The 20155-nt window shown below is 36.2% G+C and overlaps 1 protein-coding gene across 4 annotated transcripts in view; it reads left to right on the top strand.

The window, feature by feature from the left end:
* The window catches only part of CPNE3 (copine 3), a 53096-nt gene extending 33112 nt beyond the window's left edge, over positions 1 to 19984 (top strand). For 3 of the 4 annotated variants that reach the window (XM_037736071.1, XM_037736070.1, XM_017521798.2), the window contains exons 7-16: positions 553 to 642; positions 5019 to 5117; positions 6837 to 6923; positions 7617 to 7676; positions 8219 to 8352; positions 11385 to 11439; positions 11521 to 11572; positions 15226 to 15359; positions 16468 to 16704; positions 18692 to 19869. In XM_037736071.1, coding sequence (XP_037591999.1) covers positions 553 to 642; positions 5019 to 5117; positions 6837 to 6923; positions 7617 to 7676; positions 8219 to 8352; positions 11385 to 11439; positions 11521 to 11572; positions 15226 to 15359; positions 16468 to 16704; positions 18692 to 18814 — 1071 coding nt within the window. In that variant the 3' untranslated portion in view covers positions 18815 to 19869. Of the gene's footprint in view, positions 1 to 552; positions 643 to 5018; positions 5118 to 6836; positions 6924 to 7616; positions 7677 to 8218; positions 8353 to 11384; positions 11440 to 11520; positions 11573 to 15225; positions 15360 to 16467; positions 16705 to 18691 lie in introns of all 4 variants that reach the window. The other variant, XM_017521799.2, reaches the window with a different exon arrangement.
* The last annotated feature ends 171 nt before the right edge of the window (positions 19985 to 20155 follow it).

The following is a 20155-nucleotide window of genomic DNA, read 5'->3' as shown; positions in this document are numbered from 1 at the left end:
TTGCTCTATCCCCATGATGGAATGCAGCGTCACGAGCTCCACTTACTGCAACCTCTGCCTTCTGGGTTCCAGCAATTCTCCTGTTTCAGCCTCCCGAGTAGCTGGGATTATAGGCGTGCACTATCACACCTGGCTAATTTTTATGTTTTTTTAGTAGAGACAGGGTTTCACCGTGTTGGCCAGGCTGGTCTCAAACTCCTGACCTCAGGTGATCTGCCCATCTCTGCCTCCCAAAATGCTGGAATTATAGTTGTGAGCCACCACGCCCGGCCATCCTCTGTAGTTTCTAAGTGTTACTTGTAATAAGTAGATATATTTTCCAAATAGTTTTCTTCTTTCCTCAGAATGTACCACAACTGGACAATTTATTACATTTTTCATGTAACAGTTGTATAATATTGTTCTAGCTAGTTTTTTTGTGGAAAACATTGAGTTCATGTAGAGGTAGAGGATGAATGTTGAGAGTATAGCAAGAACCTAAGAAAGGGCAGGAGCAAAATGTTAATGAACTGGAAGTTTTTCTAACAGCTTTTTGAAACGACATTTTTATAGGTCATTAAAAACAACTTGAATCCTGTTTGGAGGCCTTTTAAGATCTCTCTTAACTCCCTGTGTTACGGAGATATGGACAAAACCATTAAGGTAATTTGAAATTATATATATATGTAATACATACAAAAATATACACATGTTCATCTATTTTATAAAATTAATATGTAAGATATTTAAAGGAAGTAATTGATATAACAGACACCTATAGAGTTAAATTTTGTGTATAGAATAATACTAAAATAGAAGCGTCTTCTGGTAAGTGACGTAGTTTGAGGAGCAGGCATGTTTGATTAATCTGTTGACCTAATGCTTAGTCAAACAGGGTAATTTCTATTTTATTCTGTATTTTTAAAAATAAAATGCCCAGTTTAATATTTTTTCCTTTTAATAAGATTCCTCTGCTCTGCTTATAGGAACCTCAAACTACATGATTTGCCTTTGATATGTCTGTTGCAGATAGAAGCACATGTTACCCTAAGAACTCAGAGCTTGCTTCTGTCCTTAGCAAGGAAGGGGAGTATTGATGGCATTTTTCTGCTTTATTTTCAGAATGAGATAAGTAATTAATTGAAAGCTTTTAGAAGGCTTTAGTTTTAGAGTTACAGGGAAGTGGAATATGAACAGGAAATAGCAGACGTCTCAGTATTTTTTTTAATGTTTTTATTCATAGGTATTTACTAAAAAAAAAAGAGTGAAAGTCTAAATAAAAGAAAACTTATGGAGTGGTGTTGAGAATGAAAAGTCTATACATATATATATATATATATATATATGACACTTTTGTACTAGAATTATTATCTTTACATGATTACAGATAGAAGTCTTTTTTATGTTAAGACATCAGTAGATCAAAGGGTTTTTTTGGTTTGTTTTTCTCTTTTTTTGATAATGAATATGATAAAAGCAGGCAAGGTGATAATGGAATAAGTATAAGAAATGGAGTCAGACCACAGTTCAAGTTTTGATTTAGTCCTTTAACTGACTAAGGGATTTTGGACAGGTAATTGAACTTTTTCACATTTATTTATTTATTTATTTATTTTGCTTATTAGTGGGAAATTTCACCTGGATTCTTCACTTTTATAACAGAGTTAATAATTTCTACCTTGCAGAAAAGTGAAGATTAAATTAGCAAAAGTGAAACTTTTGTAAAAATTTTGTGCCCCATTGTTACTGAAAACCTGCTTCATTTTTGCCAGGCGTGGTGGCTCAGGCCTGTGATCCCAGCACTTTGGGAGGCTGAGGAAGGTGAATTGCCTGAGCTCAGGAGTTCAAGACCAGTCTAGGCAACATGATGAAATCCTGTCTCTACAGAAAGTACAAAAATTAGCTGGGTGTGGTGTACACACCTGTGGTCCCAGCTACTCGGGAGGCTGAGGTGGGAGGATCACTTGAGCCTGGGAGGCGGAGGTCTCAGTGAGCCAAGATTACGTCACACTGCACTCCAGCGTGGTGACCGAGCGAGACCCCATCTCAAAAAAAAAAACCAACAAAAACCAAAAAAAAATGCTTCATTTCTGAGATCCATAAGAAATTGCTTCGAGTTTGTAAAGAACTTTAAAAATCAATCTAAATATGATTTGCATAGTATTTCAAACAGTAGTGAAAATCCAGGCCCAAAATAAATAGTTGAAAACTAGCTATAAAAATTATTTTTTATCATTATACAAAATCCAGACTTTTGCTTTTCCTATTAAAAATAGAACATCATTAGATGTCAGAAGGCAAGAAAATCTGGGGAAAAATGTCTAAGCCAGAACCATTTGATTGTGTATAATGACATGTTAACAACAATACAGTATTTTTTAAACTTTTTTGCTCACAGTGGCATGCTTACAGGGCTATTTTATTATAGTAAGTAAACTGATTTTCTGAGCTTTTTCTGATGAATGTCTTCCATTCCTAAAAGTTTCTTGGTTTGTTTTTAACTATACACAACTTGGTTTGCTACATCATCACTGACTTTATTTCATTTAGTTCTGCATTTCTTTGCAATATCAGAAAGTCATACATTTGTGATTCTCTTACTGTTTGAAAATTGCTTATATGGATAGTAAAGAGTTTTAGAGCAGAGAATAGAGTCAGAATCCTCAGGAGTTTCTTTGCTGCAGTGTGTTATTCTAGCGTGTATTATTTTTGTCAGATCAAGTAAATGTGAGAAATAATCATGCATGCTGCCACTTTGCCTAAAATGAGAATGCCTTAGTGAATGTAGTATTGTGTGGTGTGTACATTCTCTTTCACATATACATACGCACATGTGTATATATGTATACATTTATTGCACATGTTTATTATGTATATTATATGCATGTATATATGTATATTATATATCCATTAAATGTATATGAATACATGTTTATTAAATACTTGCATATATACATATGCATATGTATATATGCGTGTATTGTTATGCATACCATTGTTTAAACAGCCCATAGCACTAGTCTTGGAATTCTTGAAAAGAGAGAAATTAAATCACACAAATCATCTTACCTCAAACAATATTTGAACATATGCCAGCATTATAAATACCATGTCTGCCTTAAAGGGGACGAGAGGGCTTTTTCTATGTATTTGTTGTAGTGAGTAATCAAAACTTTTAGTTTAAAAATATTTCTTACATTTCCTGAAATTTTAACATATGAACAGTCTAAACATATGAACAATTTTAGCCCTTCATAATGTTTATTTAAATAAAATCGTGGCCTTGTCAAAGCTTAATCTTGTCTTAGATATAAACTGGTGTCCCCTGATTGCAAATCTAAAATATAAAGCTCTGTTTTCTATAATTGAAAAATGTCTGTTAAAAAAACATGAACTTATGAAAATAATAAGATAGTTTATTTTCTACCTTATTACTTCCTCTAAATAATTATGGAAATTACTAAATTTAGTTTTCTTTGGCACATTAAGGAGTCATATAAAAGGCTTTTGGTTTAAAAATTGGATACTAAGTAGGGCAAGAGTCAGACTGCCAGACTTGGTCAGTGGCCAAAATGCCTGCAAAGCATTTTCTTAAAGAAGTAAAATCTCTTTCTGTTACTCAAAATTGAAATTCTCTATCTTGGCTGTTTTAATTGATTGATTGATTTTTAGTGTTCCTGAAGAATAATGAAAATACAAGTAAGGAATGAAAGACTTCCAGTTATGATAAGCATTCATTTCATAGATCTGAGGGGAAAAACAGTCACTTTGCCAAGTAAACATATAAAATCCTGAGCATTTTAGTTTGGCAGTTAATAAGTTTGAGAAGGGTATTAACAAGATGAATCTCTCTATTGGCTGATGGTAAATGCTTTTATTTTAAAGTACACGCTGCAGGATTTCAAAGTGTCCTTAGCGCAGCTTTACTTTACCTGTGTTGGTTACCACACAAGGCATGCCATCTTCTAAGACTTTTTATTTAATTCCTCTTAGTTTTAATTCTGCAAAATGGGCATCATAATAACAGGATTCCCTCTCTGTCTACCTCACAAGGCTGTTTAGAGAATGTGCACAGTGTTGTACATGTTTGCAGAAATGAAATAATCTGTTTTGATATAAAGTACTATAAAAAATTAGTGTTAAATGTTCACAATCATGGTCAGTTTTCAGCTTCCCTTGAACACTTCTGCTTGCTGATAGTTCATGCCACCTAACTTTTCCCATTGCAAATAATATTCTACTATTCTGGTGAATATTTACTCTGACTGCTCTGTCAACCTGTCACGAAATTACATGCAATTCAAATACTCTCACCGCTCTTTCTCCTCTCAGAGAGAAAGAGCATTTAATCAAAACCAGATCTAAGACTAGAACTCACCCTGTCTCACGTGGAAATAGAGTAAATATGACCCAGTGTAGATACTTCCTCAGTGGACTACGTACTCTTACCCTGGAATTGTTCTTTTCATTGTAAGAATTGTGATCTTCATCATGATGCAAATCTGGCTTCATCATATCTAACTTCTAATATAAGCCTAGTGTGACCAGATCGTAGCTAATGAAATATGTTTTTCATAATTCTAAATTAACTAGGATTTAATTATATAATTTTTAGCTTCCTAGAATGTTGACTTCCTTTCTTTCTCCAGACAATGGCTTTTAGCCATTGCATAGTAATAAGCAAAGAAGTAGATGAGAAAGAAGGTATATAACTCCATTTTGCCCTTTATCAGCACTTAGAGAAGTCATGATAGAGGAGCTGGAAATTGCTTAATGTGGAATTGAAACAGTATTTGTGTTTTTCATCTGCCTGTGTTCTGTCTTAGATCCCCATTCCAAGGATACCTGGGCTTTGAAAGGGTTTCAATATTGCTTCTCTAGGATGTTAATTCCTACTTTCCCAAGTAGGGACTGCATATTATACATTTTCATTTAGTTTAATTAAAAGGGCACTTCATGATAGATTATATTGATTGCAGCCAATACTCTTTAATAAAATTATATTGATTTTTATATATTTCTATTATATTTAATTTCAGGTGGAGTGTTATGATTATGACAATGATGGGTCACATGATCTCATTGGAACATTTCAAACCACCATGACAAAACTGAAAGAAGCCTCCAGAAGCTCACCTGTAAGCTATGCCTTTGCATTTGCATATACTTTATAGTTCAGCCACGTGTTTATTACTGTATGTCCTTTTTCTCCTGTAGCATCAAACGGTTTACTATGCTTTTACTCTACATTGCATAATGCTTTAATATGTTTAGTAATCACTTAACCCATAATTCATACTTGGGGTATGAATTTTATTGAGCAGAACACCACATAACAGCTACTAATGCCAGATGAGGACTGCAACTACATGGAGGAAAGCAAAGATCATCACAATGTCAGTCACTAGGAATAGAATTCCAAACCTTTTTCCCATTTTATCATGGTATTGAGTCACCAAGGCAAACACAATGCCGGCAATCCCTAGAGGGAACCACACTTTACTCACAGAGAGAAGAGACAGAAATACCAGCTTTAAAAGTAGGCGTTGGTTTCCATGGCCAGCAGTTCCATCCAGCCGCCAATGCAGGGCAGTTAGCCCCAGTGCACCCATCTAGTGCTGTAGTAGAATGACCCTGCCTCTCTCAAATAGACTTTGAAATACTGAAAGCTGGGCCTGAGGGTCATTAAGCCTAGGCTTCAGCAGGACCAAAGAGCACTTATTGAGCCTGAAGGTATAAATGAATAAGTGAAGTCATCTAGCCCTTTTTCAATGAGAATTCTGTTTGTGGAATTTCCGTAGCTCTAATACTCATTGTTTTTTTTTCTTTTTTTAGTTGTTTTTTTCTTTTTTTTTAAATTTCTAATACTCAGTTATTAATACTTATGATTGTGACTGAGACTCTGGCAAGATCCTGAATCATCAAAGAATTTCTTTAACATAATTTTGTTTTACATCATTCTGTTATACCACATGTATTTTTTAGTGTTTGATTCTTGGAAAACTAGTAATGACTGTCTGAAGTACATAAGTGGCTTTGTATTAACCAGAAGAGGTGACTTATCAAGTATTGAATATCTTTTATATTATTATTAGGCAAGACAGTGAGAATTTGAAGGTATAACTTAAAGATGATTATAATATCACTGTGAAAAAAATTAAATGAGACCCTTGAGAATAACACAGAGTATGTAGCTACATTTCATATAGTTGTAGAAATTTAAAGAGGTAGATGGAGATCAGAGAAGACTAGAGTAGTAGAAGTTATAGAGGAGAACAACTTGACCCAAGTTCACCTAAATATGGGTGGGGTGGACAGGAGAGGGAAGGAAGATCAGTATTTTGGGGGAAGGAAATATAAAGCAAAAGGAGGTGTTAGATCAATTTCTAACACGTATTCCCAGTGGAAAGAGAAGATCTTTGCTGCATATTTTACCATAGAGTTGGACTTCATACATTTGTTTTATGATGTTACTTTTTCTCTTCTTTTCTTTGCAGCATATTTTTGTTCTTTATATTAGTATCAGCTAGTAGTGATATTTTCGTTTCCTTTATTATTAAGTGGAAAGATTATGACTTGGAATATTTACAAGGAAATTATCTGTAGAGGTAAAATTTATTTGGGGGAACTATTTTGAAAGATATGCAATTTTAGGAGTGTCTTAATTGTTGGAAATTTACCTGATAAATATTCCACGTACTTAACATATTATGTAATTGTTTCAGAGTTATATTTTGCGGCACACCTTTATCAGTTGGTACTTTGATTCTAAAGAAAAAAAAATCATTCATTTAAATTCACATTGGCATTTCTAATATTGCTAATAAAAAGTAACATTTTGTCTTCTCTTCCGATAGGTTGAATTCGAATGCATAAATGAGAAAAAGAGGCAAAAGAAAAAAAGCTACAAGAATTCAGGTGTTATCAGTGTGAAACAGTGTGAGGTCAGTTGGCCTTGGCTACTTATAATGACAACATATTTCAAGTTCTCCTGTTAGTATGGTTTATATTAAACAGATACCTGAATTTCAGGCAGTTGAAAATCACATGAGTATCTGGTCACCTTTAGCAAAAAGGATCAAGTAGGGAAGAGCAAAAAAAAAATCTTTCAAGTAACCTGCTTCCAAGGTTTAACAACTTGTTAGCAAAGGACAAGTTTTTCATTATCTTAGGAAATATAAAGCATCATAGTATTTTCTCAGCCCATTAATGGATATGACCTGACCCAATGCATTTATCCTCATCATAATTTCAATATGAAATGTTATGAGTAGAGGGGAAAAGCCAAGATTTCTTAGAATGAACAAGTTTTTGTTTTTTAAAATCTTTACTACCATGGTTATTAAATCCAACATACTGGACTCATTACTAATATTTTAAAACTTAAAGTGAGTATATTTCATCTTTGGCCATTAATATTTTAATCTTAACATTGCTATAATTATCATAAAGTAAAATCTTACAGATTTATGGCACACAGGGAAAGGGGTACCTTAAACCTGAATGCAGGGGTTATTTCCATGTTTATATTATGCCCTGTTCAGTTTACAAACTTTTAAAAATATATGCCAAAGATTTTTTTGCCTCCCTTGTATAGTAGGAGAGTTGTAATTTTAACAGTTTTCTCTTATTTTTAGATTACAGTAGAATGCACGTTCCTTGACTATATAATGGGAGGATGTCAGCTGAATTTTACCGTAAGTAACACACTGAATTTTTCAGCATAGGCTATAACAGGTTGCTTTTTTCTCCATGTTGCAGTATTTTTTCCTTCACTGCAAAACTGACTTTGTGATGAAATTTTTACATTCTGTTTAGCATAGTCTCCTCAGCATCCTCAGGCAGGTTGTCTGGGCTCACCGTGAAGCTCTCAGCTTTGTTGATGAGATCTCTTCCCCCTGAGAGAAAGCAGATGTGTACAAACCAGTGGTTATCCTGAAGTAATTGAAGGACTAGAAAGTGAGATAGACTTATAAAAGATAAGCCCTAAGCCTAAATAATGGGTATAATAATTTATTATTAAGCCATCTAGAAAATAGGTGCGGCAGGCTGTTTCACATTTAGGCTTTACTTGTTTAATTGTCTATGGAACCAGTGGCAGGCATTTGTTAGGAAGTGGCAGTGGGCTCCAGGATGAATGCTTTAAGTTTGCATATCCTGTCTCTTGAAGTTTTCCTGGACATCAAGCGCAGGTGTCCCCGCCTTCTCCTTAGTAAGGGCTGCAATTGTTATTTGGCAGGTGGGAGTGGACTTCACTGGCTCCAATGGTGACCCAAGTTCTCCAGACTCCCTTCATTACATCAGCCCCAATGGCGTTAATGAGTATTTGACTGCTATCTGGTCTGTGGGACTGGTCATTCAGGATTATGATGCGTGAGTATGACTTTGGAAAAATGAAAATACATGTTTGCACAATTCCCAAGAAAGGGTAGTTTTGTTTCATTGGCTGGTACTTTGATATAGGTGGTAAGATGATGCTTTCTCCCTAAAATCTCCCTTGTCTTATCTTTTATTTTTCTCTTTGTGGCAATCTTCCTGTCACCTTTGATCTCTAATATCTTGCTGTGATTAGTTATAATATGTTGTATATACTTTGCTTTATATTACCTATAGTTTGCTATTTAATTCCTGACTGATGTCAGCAAAATCTTGTTTCTTTGGTCTGGTTTCCACGGCACTTATTCATTAGGCATAAGTTATATGAGTGATTAAAGCCCAGATGACATATTTTATAAACACTAATAAAAACTGTTTCTTAACATATCTATCTCCTTGTTAGTTGCCAAATTACTTTTTAATGGTGACTTAACAAGTGCTGAAGGATAACTAGATCTAATTGCTATAAAATATTCTGAATGTTTATTAATGGTTAGGTTTTAAATAGATTTAAATATTAAATAGGTCCTCTTGAGGGTTTACTAAACAAGAGGGAAAATGTCTGCATTAGTAGTGTTTTTCCTGGATCTGTTAGGAGTAGAGAATACATTTTCACTTGCTTTTGTCTATTATTATTTTATTTACATGTCAATGGGGTTTTTCTTTAATCTGTAGCATTTAAAGGGGTGAAATTTTTAGGCAAATGCAAATAAATCTGAAGCAAGATGGCAATTCCAATTTCAGGCTAGTAAGTTTTAAGGGAAAGATCATTAAATATATTTAACATATATAGAAAGTTATTTTATTAGAAAGCAGTGAGAGCTTAGAAAGTTGGTCAGATATAATATAGAATTTAAAAATTAATAATTTCTCACTAGCAGATATTTTAAAAGTTATCTTAATTGAGAGCATGGAATTAGGATATGACCAGTGGAACCAAGCAAACAGTCCAGAAATAGACCCATATGTATAAGTGAATTTATGGGAAGGAGTTGTAAAAGCTGTCAAACTGGACAAGAATTGAATTTGGATCATTTGGACAAGAATTGAATTGACTCATACTTGCATGTTTTAGGATAATATTCTGTATAAATTAGAGTACAGACCAAACTGCTGAAATGAACACACAAAGACAAAGTAGCCTTGAGAAAATAGAGGTTTATTTCACTTCATGTTGCATGTCTAGAGGTAAGTAACATAGTTCAGAACTGATAGGGCAGTTCTGCTATTCCCAATTCACAGCTTCTATCCCTGTCCATAGCTCTGGTTCTCATCTTGTCCAACCAGTGGGAAGAGAAGAGAGGGACCAGGAAGTGTGTGTAGATTCTCTTTTAGGGGCATGATTCAGAAGTGGGTGGCAAATCACTTCTGCTTACATCTCGTTTGCCAGATCCTAGCCACCTGATCCAGCCCAGAGAAGCTAGGAGGTGCAGTCTCTACCTCAGGTGTTCTATTATTTATTTTTTCATTTGTTTTGTTTTTTGTTTTGAGATGGAGTCTCACTCTACCTTCCAGGCTGGAGTGCAGTGGCGCAATCTTGGCTCACTGCAACCTCCGCCTCCTGGGTTCAAGCGATTCTCCTGCCTCAGCCTCCTGAGTAGATAGGATTACAGATGTGGGCCGCCACACCTGGCTAATTTTTCTATTTTTAGTAGAGATGGGGTTTTACCATGTTGATCAGGCTGGCCTCTAACTCCTGACCTTGTGATCTGCCACCTTGGCCTCCCAAAGTGCCGGATTACAGGCGTGAGCCATCGCACCTGGCTGGTGTTCTATTATTAAAGGAGTGAATGGATATTGTTAAAGAGCAGCAATTTCTGCTTCATATCCTACTCAAAACTTTCCAGATGAATTAGGAGTTTAATATCAAAAGCAAACTTTAAAGTTCTAGAAGAAAATATATGTGAATTGTTTATAATCTTGTAGTGAGGAAAAACTTTTTTTTTTTTTTTTAAAGATAGGGTTTCACATGTTGGCCAGGCTGGTCTTGAACTCCTGACCTCAGGCGATCCACCTACCTCGGCCTCCCAAAGTGCTAGGATTACAGGCATGAGCCATCACCCCCAGCCAGAAAACCTTTAAGCAAGAAAGCAAAGGCAAAAATCATGAAACATTTTTTGCATTCACATTCATTAATATTGGAAACTATGAAGAGAAAGACCAAAGAAAGACGCTTTAAACAAAATTGAAGACAGACTACAAACTGGGGGAAAATGTTTCTTTCTTTCTTTCTTTTGGTCTCGCTCTGGCGCCTACACTGGAGTACAGTGGTGCAGCCACGGTTCACTGCACCCTCACTTCCTGGGCCCAAGTGATTTTCCCACCTCAGCCTGGAAGAAATATTTCTGACATGGCATTGGCTCTATGTTCAATGCAAAACTAACTGTTAAGAATAAATATGAAAAGAATATTCCTTGTAGAAAAATTATGTTCATTACAATGTTTTATAATGGCAGAACATTGGCTATCAGACATCTGGGGGAGGATATCCATACTTTGGGATACTCAGTGGCTATTCACGTGATGTTATCTATTCAGGTCCACTGTCCCCATCCCTAATATATGAATATTTGTATTAAGTGGTGTAAATAAAAGCTACTGATTACCTCTGATAATTTGAGGTCAGGTTTTGCTACCAAATGAGTTTGCTATAAACTAGTAAAAAAAAGGAATTGTGGTTTTCAGGGCTTCATGCATTTACTCATTTGATCACTGAAATGATACACAAGATTTAAGTAGAACAGAGTAGATTATAAAATATGACTATAAACTCCATTTCTATAAAATCTATAGGGAGAAGTATTTTTCTCCCTCAGCGCACAGAAAAATATCTAGAATGAGAGTTGTCAAATATTAGCACTGATTCTCTTTGGCAGTTAATATAGGTAACCTTTGTTTTATTTTCATACTTTTCTAAGATTTTGAAAAATTGTTTTTGAAATGAGCTCATATTGATTTTATTGTGAGCAATGATAAAGCCCTTTTTATTTTGAAGAAACAACATTTTATTAAATTTTTTTTCTTTTTAGTGATAAGATGTTTCCAGCTTTTGGTTTTGGAGCTCAGATACCTCCTCAGTGGCAGGTAAGAGGAAATCTCATTTTAAAGCTTTGCCTCCTAGAAAAGCAACCCAGGCTTCATCAGTCCTTTTTCCATCCTTGACAGGTATCACATGAATTTCCAATGAACTTCAACCCATCCAATCCCTACTGTAATGGTAAGTTAAAAAACAAACATGATGACTTCAAATGGAAAGGCTCACTAGTCTTTACTTTGTTCTTTGTTGTTTTTCTCTTTTTTTTTTTTTTTTGAGACGGAGTTTCACTCTTGTTACCCAGGCTGGAGTGCAATGGCGCGATCTCGGCTCACCGCAACCTCCGCTTCCCGGGTTCAGGCAATTCTCCTGCCTCAACCTCCTGAGTAGCTGGGATTACAGGCACGCACCACCATGCCCAGCTAATTTTTTGTAGTTTTAGTAGAGACGGGGTTTCACCGTGTTGACCAGGATGGTCTCGATCTCTTGACCTTGTGATCCACCCGCCTCAGCCTCCCAAAGTGCTGGGATTACAGGCTTGAGCCACCGCGCCCGGCCTTGTTGTTTTTTTCTTGTGATTAAAACTACTCAAATTTCATCTCTAGGTTTCATCTTCTTACATATTTAACTTTCTATTGTATAAGGTAGAAGAATTGCACCAGGTTGGTGGTTAGGGTGGTAATGATATTTATGGGGCAAATCAGTATTATGATGATGAAGGTTGTCAGCTAAATCCTTCTACCTTAATAACTTTAATAGGACAAAAAAATTCTCAATCTTTGGAGTAGATCAATACAAATAATCATATATTAAAAGTATTTTCACATATAAATAGATTTAAAAAGAAACCTCCAATAAAATTAGTAATTTAATATACAGATCTTTTGAAGCTTTTTTCAAAGTAGTAGTCACTTTCTACAAAGAAAAAAGTATCCAGCATCTAATACTTGTTTCTCACACAGTATTCTGTAAGTAGCTGAGATGAGCAAAAGCAACAAAGAATTGAGCTTCTATAGCAGCTTTCCTCTGTGTAGAGAGCAGGAGGCAGAACTTTGTCTTTCATTTTACTTTTTTCTTTTATTTATTTAAAAAAATAGAGTCAGGGTCTCACTCTGTTGGCCAGGTTGATCTCTAACTCCTAACCTTGAGCTATCTTTTTGCCTTCTGCCTTGGTACTGGGATTAGAGGCATGAGCCACCATGCCCAGCCATGTTTTTCTTTTCCTTATACCTCAAATGTCCCAGTGCTTGTTTTGTTTGTCTGTTTGTTTTTTTACCACATTGAGCAATCAACCGAAAATGCTAGCTCTTCCACTAAATTATATATAAGACTGAAGAGTTTGGAGAAGGGAAGGTAGGTGTGGGAGCAGAGGCATAATTTAAAATTCTAGACAATAAGCTAATTTTCTGCTAAGGGCTCTTTTGACAATTACAAATGTGTAGCTTTATAACAGAAGAAAGTGTTTTTTCCTTTTCTTCCTAAGCGATATTCATAAGGCGGAAGAGCATGAACAATTCTACGGGGGCGGGGGGCATGGGAGCAGTTTGCAATATGGTTTTGTTCTTTTCCCCAGAGCACTTTTTCCATACTAATTCAGTGTTCCTTTGATGTACTTTCAATGGCTGGTTATGACCTCTTCTATTCCCTAGCCATTTGAAACTGGGAATGTTATTCTTTTTAAGAAATATGCTTCATGTTTATAATGAAAGTGGAATAATTTTTGGAATTTGTTGTAATTAGCTTTCATTTATTGTAACAGAATATGGGTGACATAATTCATTTTAGAAGTTTAGTCCCTGTGTAAGTAATGGAAGCCCATCTTTGGGCTGTTCACCAAGTGGTTTGCACTCTGGAAAAAGCATCAGTTTGGTTTTAAACAAAGGAGATACTGTCCAGCAAAAAGCTCGGAGCCTTATTTTAACGCAAGGAAGTTTCTTCCCCTTTTCCTAACTAATCATTGAACTTAGTTGCCTTAGAAATAATATGCCTTAGAAATAACTTGTTACTTTGATGCATAGAAAGAGTTTTGGCACAATTCAGTTTTAATTGAGGAATTGAAGGCTATTGATATTTGTGAAGAAATTAATGAATTATTTTACCTTTGTTACTGCTGGACTGACTCCTAGTGACAACGACCTTATGCATGTAAAATCACCTCTGCATATGAATTAGTTATGTTCTCAAAGGTTGTTCATAAGACTACTTGTTCCTAAGTTCAAAGGAACTAAGAGGAGTTTATTGGAACCCTTAAATTTTAAGAGGAGAGAGTTGGTTTCATGAAGCTTTTAAGCCAAGTATGGTCATGCACTGCATAATGACATTTTAGTCATTGACAGACCACATGTATGACAGTAGGCCCATAAGCTTATAACACTATACTTTTACGGTAAAGACATAGAAAAAGTACAGTTGATATAATTGCCTATATTATTCAGTATATCAATATCCAGTACTGATTTTTTAATCTAGGAGCAATAGGCTATACCATATAGCCTAGGTGTGTAGTAGGCTATAACATCTAGGTTTGTGTGAGTACACTCTATGATCACACGATTATACAATCGCCTAACAATGCATTTCTCAGAATTTATCCCCACTGGTAAGTGACCCATGACCATAGATGCTTCTCTTTTTTGTTAATCTGTGTTCTAGCGGACATTTTAAAAGCAAGAGGCCTGTTCTGATTTACATTAAGTTCTTTTGTGGCAAGTATGTGTGACGATCTCAGCAGTATTGTTGGAAATTCTTTATAATTTCTGTTATCCTATCTGCATCCTAAATGCTCTGATATTACAGGCAGATTCAACAGGTGCGTGTGTGGGATACAAATTTCATCAGCAGTGCTTTGACCAGCAATGTCAGTCAACTTTCACTGGGTTGTGCTGCTGTAATAAACAATCTCTGAATCTCAGTGGCTTTGATCACAACGCCTCAGCAGGTCTAGGGGCAGTACCCCTAAATAAACATATCAGTGCTTCTGCAGCAAAATGGATAAATAACCTGGAAGTTAATATTTGGAACTAATACAGTCTGTGGTACAATAATTAACCTTTAACTTATTGAATAAACGCTTGTATCAGCGAATTAACTAGAATTAATATTAGGTTTATGGCCATCTGTTATTTCTGTAGAAACTCCGGCAGCATATGCAAATGATTTTTCATTTTATTTATAACACTTTCTTACCTTTTATCATCAGTTGTATGATGTGGAACATTTTCCGTTGTTTTCTATGAGCGCTACATTCCCAACATGCACTAAAATTAAGCACAAATGGGCCAGGCGTGGTGGTTCCCGCCTGTAATCCCTGCACTTTGGGAGGCCGAGGCAGGTGGATCATGAGGTCAAGAGATTGAGACCATCCTGGTCAACATGGTGAAACCCCGTTTCTACTAAAAATACAAAAATTAGCTGGGCATGGTGGTGCACGCCTGTAGTCCCAGCTACTCAGGAGGCTGAGGCAGGAGAATTGCTTGAATCCAGGAGGCGGAGGTTGCGGTGAGCCGAGACTGCACCATTGCCTGGGTAAACAAGAGCGAAACTCCGTCTCAAAAAGAAAAAATTAAGCACAAATGTAACAGTCCTACTGTAGACTAATGAATAATTTGACTGAGATGGGAGTAAATCCCTTTTACTGAATGTGAGGACAGAGGTTACAGATTTTTGCAATGGAGCATACCTATGGAGTTATGTAACACAGAGCTTAGAGGAACTCCTGCATATAGAACTTTTGACTGTTTAAAGCACTATATGTTAATATATATAATCAAATTAGCCAGTATTGTGAATAAACACATTGTGCTTGAACATTTTTAATACTGCTTTTTTTGTTCTAGGAATCCAAGGCATTATAGAGGCGTATCGGGCTTGCCTTCCTCAGATAAAACTCTACGGACCAACTAATTTTTCTCCAATCATAAATCATGTGGCCAGGTTTGCTGCTGCAGCCACACAACAGCAGACAGCTTCCGTAAGTGTTCCGTGGCCAGGGGATGGGAAGAATGTGGACTGGTAGTGGCTCCTGGTGCCATTTTAAAATTTTTTTTGGGTTGTCATGATACAAAGTCAAGGCAAGACACAATAGTCATTCTTGGTTTGGGAGTGATTTTTGTTGTTGTACTAGTGATGGTTAAAAATGAGACAACAACAAAAGAATACTTGGCGTATATGTGTCTTGTATCTGTCCTTTGAATTAACTTTCTTAGATAAAATGCCTATCGTCTACCTTTTTGAGGTAGACATAACAAATTAAGGCTTGTGAAAACTTACCACATGAGTTGCTGTTGTAGGATTTCTTATTGTAATAAAGATATTTCAATGAGCTAACCATGACCTATTGGACCTTAGATACCAAATCTGTCTTAGCCTTCAGTATATGCAGAAGCAAGTTAGGGGAACTATCTCATACTGTTGTTGTAAAGGTTAGATAAGTCATATAAAGTGTACAGTGCCTGGGTCAGAGTAAACACTCAACGTATGTTAGCTACTATTGTAACTCTTCTTTCTATTTTAGACTTAAATGGCTCCTTACTACTTTATGTAACATTTTACTGCTCTCTGAAAAGGTTTATCTTAGGCAACATAACCTGGGGAATGATTTTGTCACTTCTCTGGGATTTATTGTAATGTTTTCTTTGTCATTTCTTATTTGGATCTTCTTTTTTTTTTTTTTTTTGTATTTTAGTTTGGTAAACAATTCTAATATTTTTATATTTATTTGATCTTCTGAGAATGAAATTTCCACTTGCTCCCTTGATTGATACTTTGACATATTTAATACTTGAGTTAAACTGTTTATTCCTAGCCTTATTGAAAGGTTAATCTTTGACATTTAGATGTCTTGCTTCCATGTATTTTGCCAACCCTATTTTGTGGTCTGCTGCACTTTTAATTAACGTGTATTTTTGCAAGAGTCCATTTCCTTGTCATCAGAGAAGCTTGGAATATTTTATGTGGTGGTAGCCAGGGTAGAGACTGACAAGGAAAATGAACAAGAAAGATTAGATGACTCATCAAGCCAGAGATGCCATTAGCCATCGCTTGACTTGCTCAGTGAACATGTTTTCTTTTTCTGGCAGCAATATTTTGTACTTTTGATTATTACTGATGGTGTGATCACAGACCTTGATGAAACCAGGCAAGCTATAGTTAATGCCTCCAAACTGCCTATGTCCATCATCATTGTTGGAGTTGGAGGTGCTGACTTTGGCGCCATGGAGTTTCTGGATGGTGATGGTGGAAGTCTCCGCTCCCCATCAGGCGAAGTGGCCATCAGAGATATTGTCCAGTTTGTGCCTTTCAGACAGTTCCAGAATGTGAGTACCACTCCTCCCTACTCAGACACCCAAGTGATTGAACACAGACCTTTGCCTGTCCACAATGAGGCAGCTGAGTAGGTATGAGGGCTTAAAGGATGTGTGAACACTGTTCTTTGTCCATTTGAGAGCTCCCATTTGATTTGGCAGTGTTGCTTCAGGATGTAAATTATGTGCTTCTTGCAGTCTATATGATAAATTGTTTTAGAATAGTATTGCAAATGTCATGAGTATTTTATCTTTACCTTTGTAACAACAGGAAAAACTCTATGTAAGTGTATGCCAAATTCCCCTCAAGCTGGAGGTTTCATTTGATGAATATCTCTTGGAAGACTATTTTACCCAGTTTACTCCTGTGGGAACATATTGCAGAGCTATAGTACAGAATCACAGCCAGTATATTTACATTGGTATAATCAAGATGCATCACAAGGATCCCTCTCATTGCTCTTGTTTAGCCACATCCCCTCCCTTCTACTTCTATCCCTTCTTTAACCCTTGGAAACCACTTACTAATCTGAACTTCATTTCTATAATTTTGTCATTTTAAGAATGTCATATAAATGGAATGGTACAATATGCAACCTTTTGAGATTGGCTTATTTTTCCACTCGGCATCATTCTCTTAAGAATCACCAAGTTTTTGCAAGTACTCCTTTTTATTGCTGAGTCATATTCCATGGTATGGATAAACCACTGTGTGTGTAACCATTTCCCCGCAGAAGGATATCTGGCTCTTGCCACTTTTTCTCTCCCATACGTAAGGCTGCTATAAACATTTACACATGGGTTTTTTTTTTTTTTTTTATTGTTGTTTGTTTGTTTGTTTTGTTTTTGTTTTGGTACAGAGTCTACTCTGTCACCCAGGCTAGAGTGCAGTGGAGTGATTTTGGCTCACTGCAAATTCGGCCTCCTGGGTTCAAGCGATTCTCGTGCCTCAGCCTCTGGAGTAGCTGGGATTACAAGCGCATACCACCACACCTGGCTATTTTTTTTCTATTTTTTAGTAGAGATGGGGTTTCACCATATTGGCCAGGCTGGTCTCAAATTCTTGGCCTCAAGTGATCTACCCACCTTGGCCTTCCTAAATGCTGGGACTACAGGCACATACCACTGTACCCAGCCTATGCATGGATTTTTGTGCAAACATAAGTTTTTATTCCTCTGGGATAAATACCTAGGTTTGCAGTTGCTGGGTCATATGGTATTTGCATGTTTAATTCTTAAAGCAGTTGTTAAAGTCTTCTAAAGTGGCTATATCATGTAACATTCCCACCAGCAATGGGAGGGGAAGGAGGGGGGTGTTGTGATTATAAAGTAGTAATGTTAGGTAGGGATCTTTTTGGTGTTCAGGTAGTTCTTTGTCTTGATTGTGGTGGTGGTTACACAGATCTACCCAGGTGTCAGAATTGTATAGAATTATATAGAAATACACACCCACTGCATAGAATTATACAGAAACACACACCCACACAAATGAGTACATGTAAAACTAGAAATCGGAGTAAGCTCTGTGAACTGTACCAACGTCACCTGCCTGGTTCTGATACTGTACTATAGTTATGCAAGATGTTACCCTTGGAGGAATCTGGGTGAAGGGTACATGGTACCTTTCTTTATTGTATTTGCAACTTCCTATGAATCTATAAATGTTGTAAAATAAAAAATAAAAAAAAAATAATACCAAGTGAATAAAAGACTCACATTTAAAAGTTATAAAACAACAACAACAACAAAATTATCAAATGTTAGAATGCTGTCACCAAAAAAGGACTTGACAAATGTTAGCAGGGATGGTAATAGCAATCATAAGTAACATTGGTTGTTAGTACATTCCATATTTCATTGACTGCTCCTAAGAAAAGGTACAGGCCTCTAAATTGGAATTGCTTCATTTTAGTGGCTGTGAAGTATCCCTAGTCTTTTATCAAGAAGCCAGTAAAAATTCAGTTGTTAATAAAGTCACTTTGATTTTGTTTTTCACAAGGCTCCAAAAGAAGCACTTGCTCAGTGTGTCTTGGCAGAGATTCCCCAGCAGGTGGTGGGCTACTTCAACACATACAAACTCCTTCCTCCCAAGAACCCAGCCACGAAACAACAGAAGCTGTGACCACTTCCACAGAATTCTTTTGTGCTATGTGGAGCAGTGCCACCTGTCACCCCAAATCATGTATCTGCCAGTTTATGTACTTTTTGCCTTCAGCATTTATGATGTAAATCTCTCTCTCCGTGGATTATATCTGTTTAAAGCATTCTTTCCAGGCTCTTTTGGGGGGACAGTGCCAAGTCCATCTTCACCCAGTCAATTCAGTGATTGATAGTGATTTACAGTAATTGCAGTGAGGCTTTTTGGATTAGAATCTAGTGTGGGGAAAGCTTATCTTATTGTTGTTTTTGTTTAGTTTCATATGATGAAAATGCTGTTTTTAAATGTTTGTCAGTAAGAAGAATGGAAAACTGTTGGGATGATGTGGTTTGCAAGTTGCTGTACCTGATTCACTGTGTATGTTTTATAAGCCATTGTCCATGCCTGATAGTGAGAGCTTCTCAAATTATACGATACTGAACTTGTTCTTGTAACTCTGTATACAGTGCGTTTCTGGAAGGTAAAAATTACCTTTCAATACATCTGATTTTTGCTGCAGTTTAGACACTATGGTTTACAAAACAGCATGCACTCATCTTAGGACTTTATGAAAAGTACTGAATGAGCAGGAAAGGCACATACTCAGTTTTTTTTAAATGTACAATCAACAAGTAAAAATAACCTCATGTAAGTAAGCCATTTTATTTGTCTTTCTAGATATTTTATTTGATTGTGGAAAACTGTAAACATGGTCAGATTTGGCCTTTTCATTAACTGAGCGTGACTTTCAGGATACTGTAGATGCACAGATGGTAGGTTGTCCTGAATCCTACAATTAGGTTGCTTTAATTGAGATTTGTTAAAATGATTAGGACTGCTTTGTCCAGGAAAGATAGGAGGACCAAACCTATAAGTTGAAATTCAGAATTCCACTTCCTTCTAACTAATGAAAAACTACTTACTAAAAAAAAAAAAAAAGATTTTATACTTTCCTTGCTAAGGTCCCATACATTGATTTGTACAGGTCCACTTAGTCATTTTCTCCTTTTCTTAAGTGCCATTTTCATCTGATTTTTAAACTCATGATACTGGTTATCTGTTAATCAAAATTACATCTTACAATTTAATAATGTGCTATTTCCTATGTCTAGAACATATTTTATTAGGCATAAAACCTGCTGTAACTTAGAAAAAAGAAAGAAAAAAGAAAACTTTTCCAACTCCTGCATTAAGATAGAGTGGATTGGCCAGGTGCGGTGGCTCATGCCTATAATCCCAGCACTTTGGGAGGCTAAGGCGGGTGGATCACTGAGGTTAGGAGTTTGAGACCAGCCTGGCCAACATGGCAAAACCCTGTCTCTACTA

The sequence above is a fragment of the Cebus imitator genome, unplaced genomic scaffold (genome assembly GCF_001604975.1).
Source record: "Cebus imitator isolate Cc_AM_T3 unplaced genomic scaffold, Cebus_imitator-1.0 Scaffold22, whole genome shotgun sequence".
In the NCBI taxonomy this organism is placed as follows: Eukaryota; Metazoa; Chordata; class Mammalia; order Primates; family Cebidae; genus Cebus; species Cebus imitator.
The sequence above is the reverse complement of the archived record's forward strand: the minus strand, read 5'-3'. Positions and strand labels throughout refer to the sequence as shown.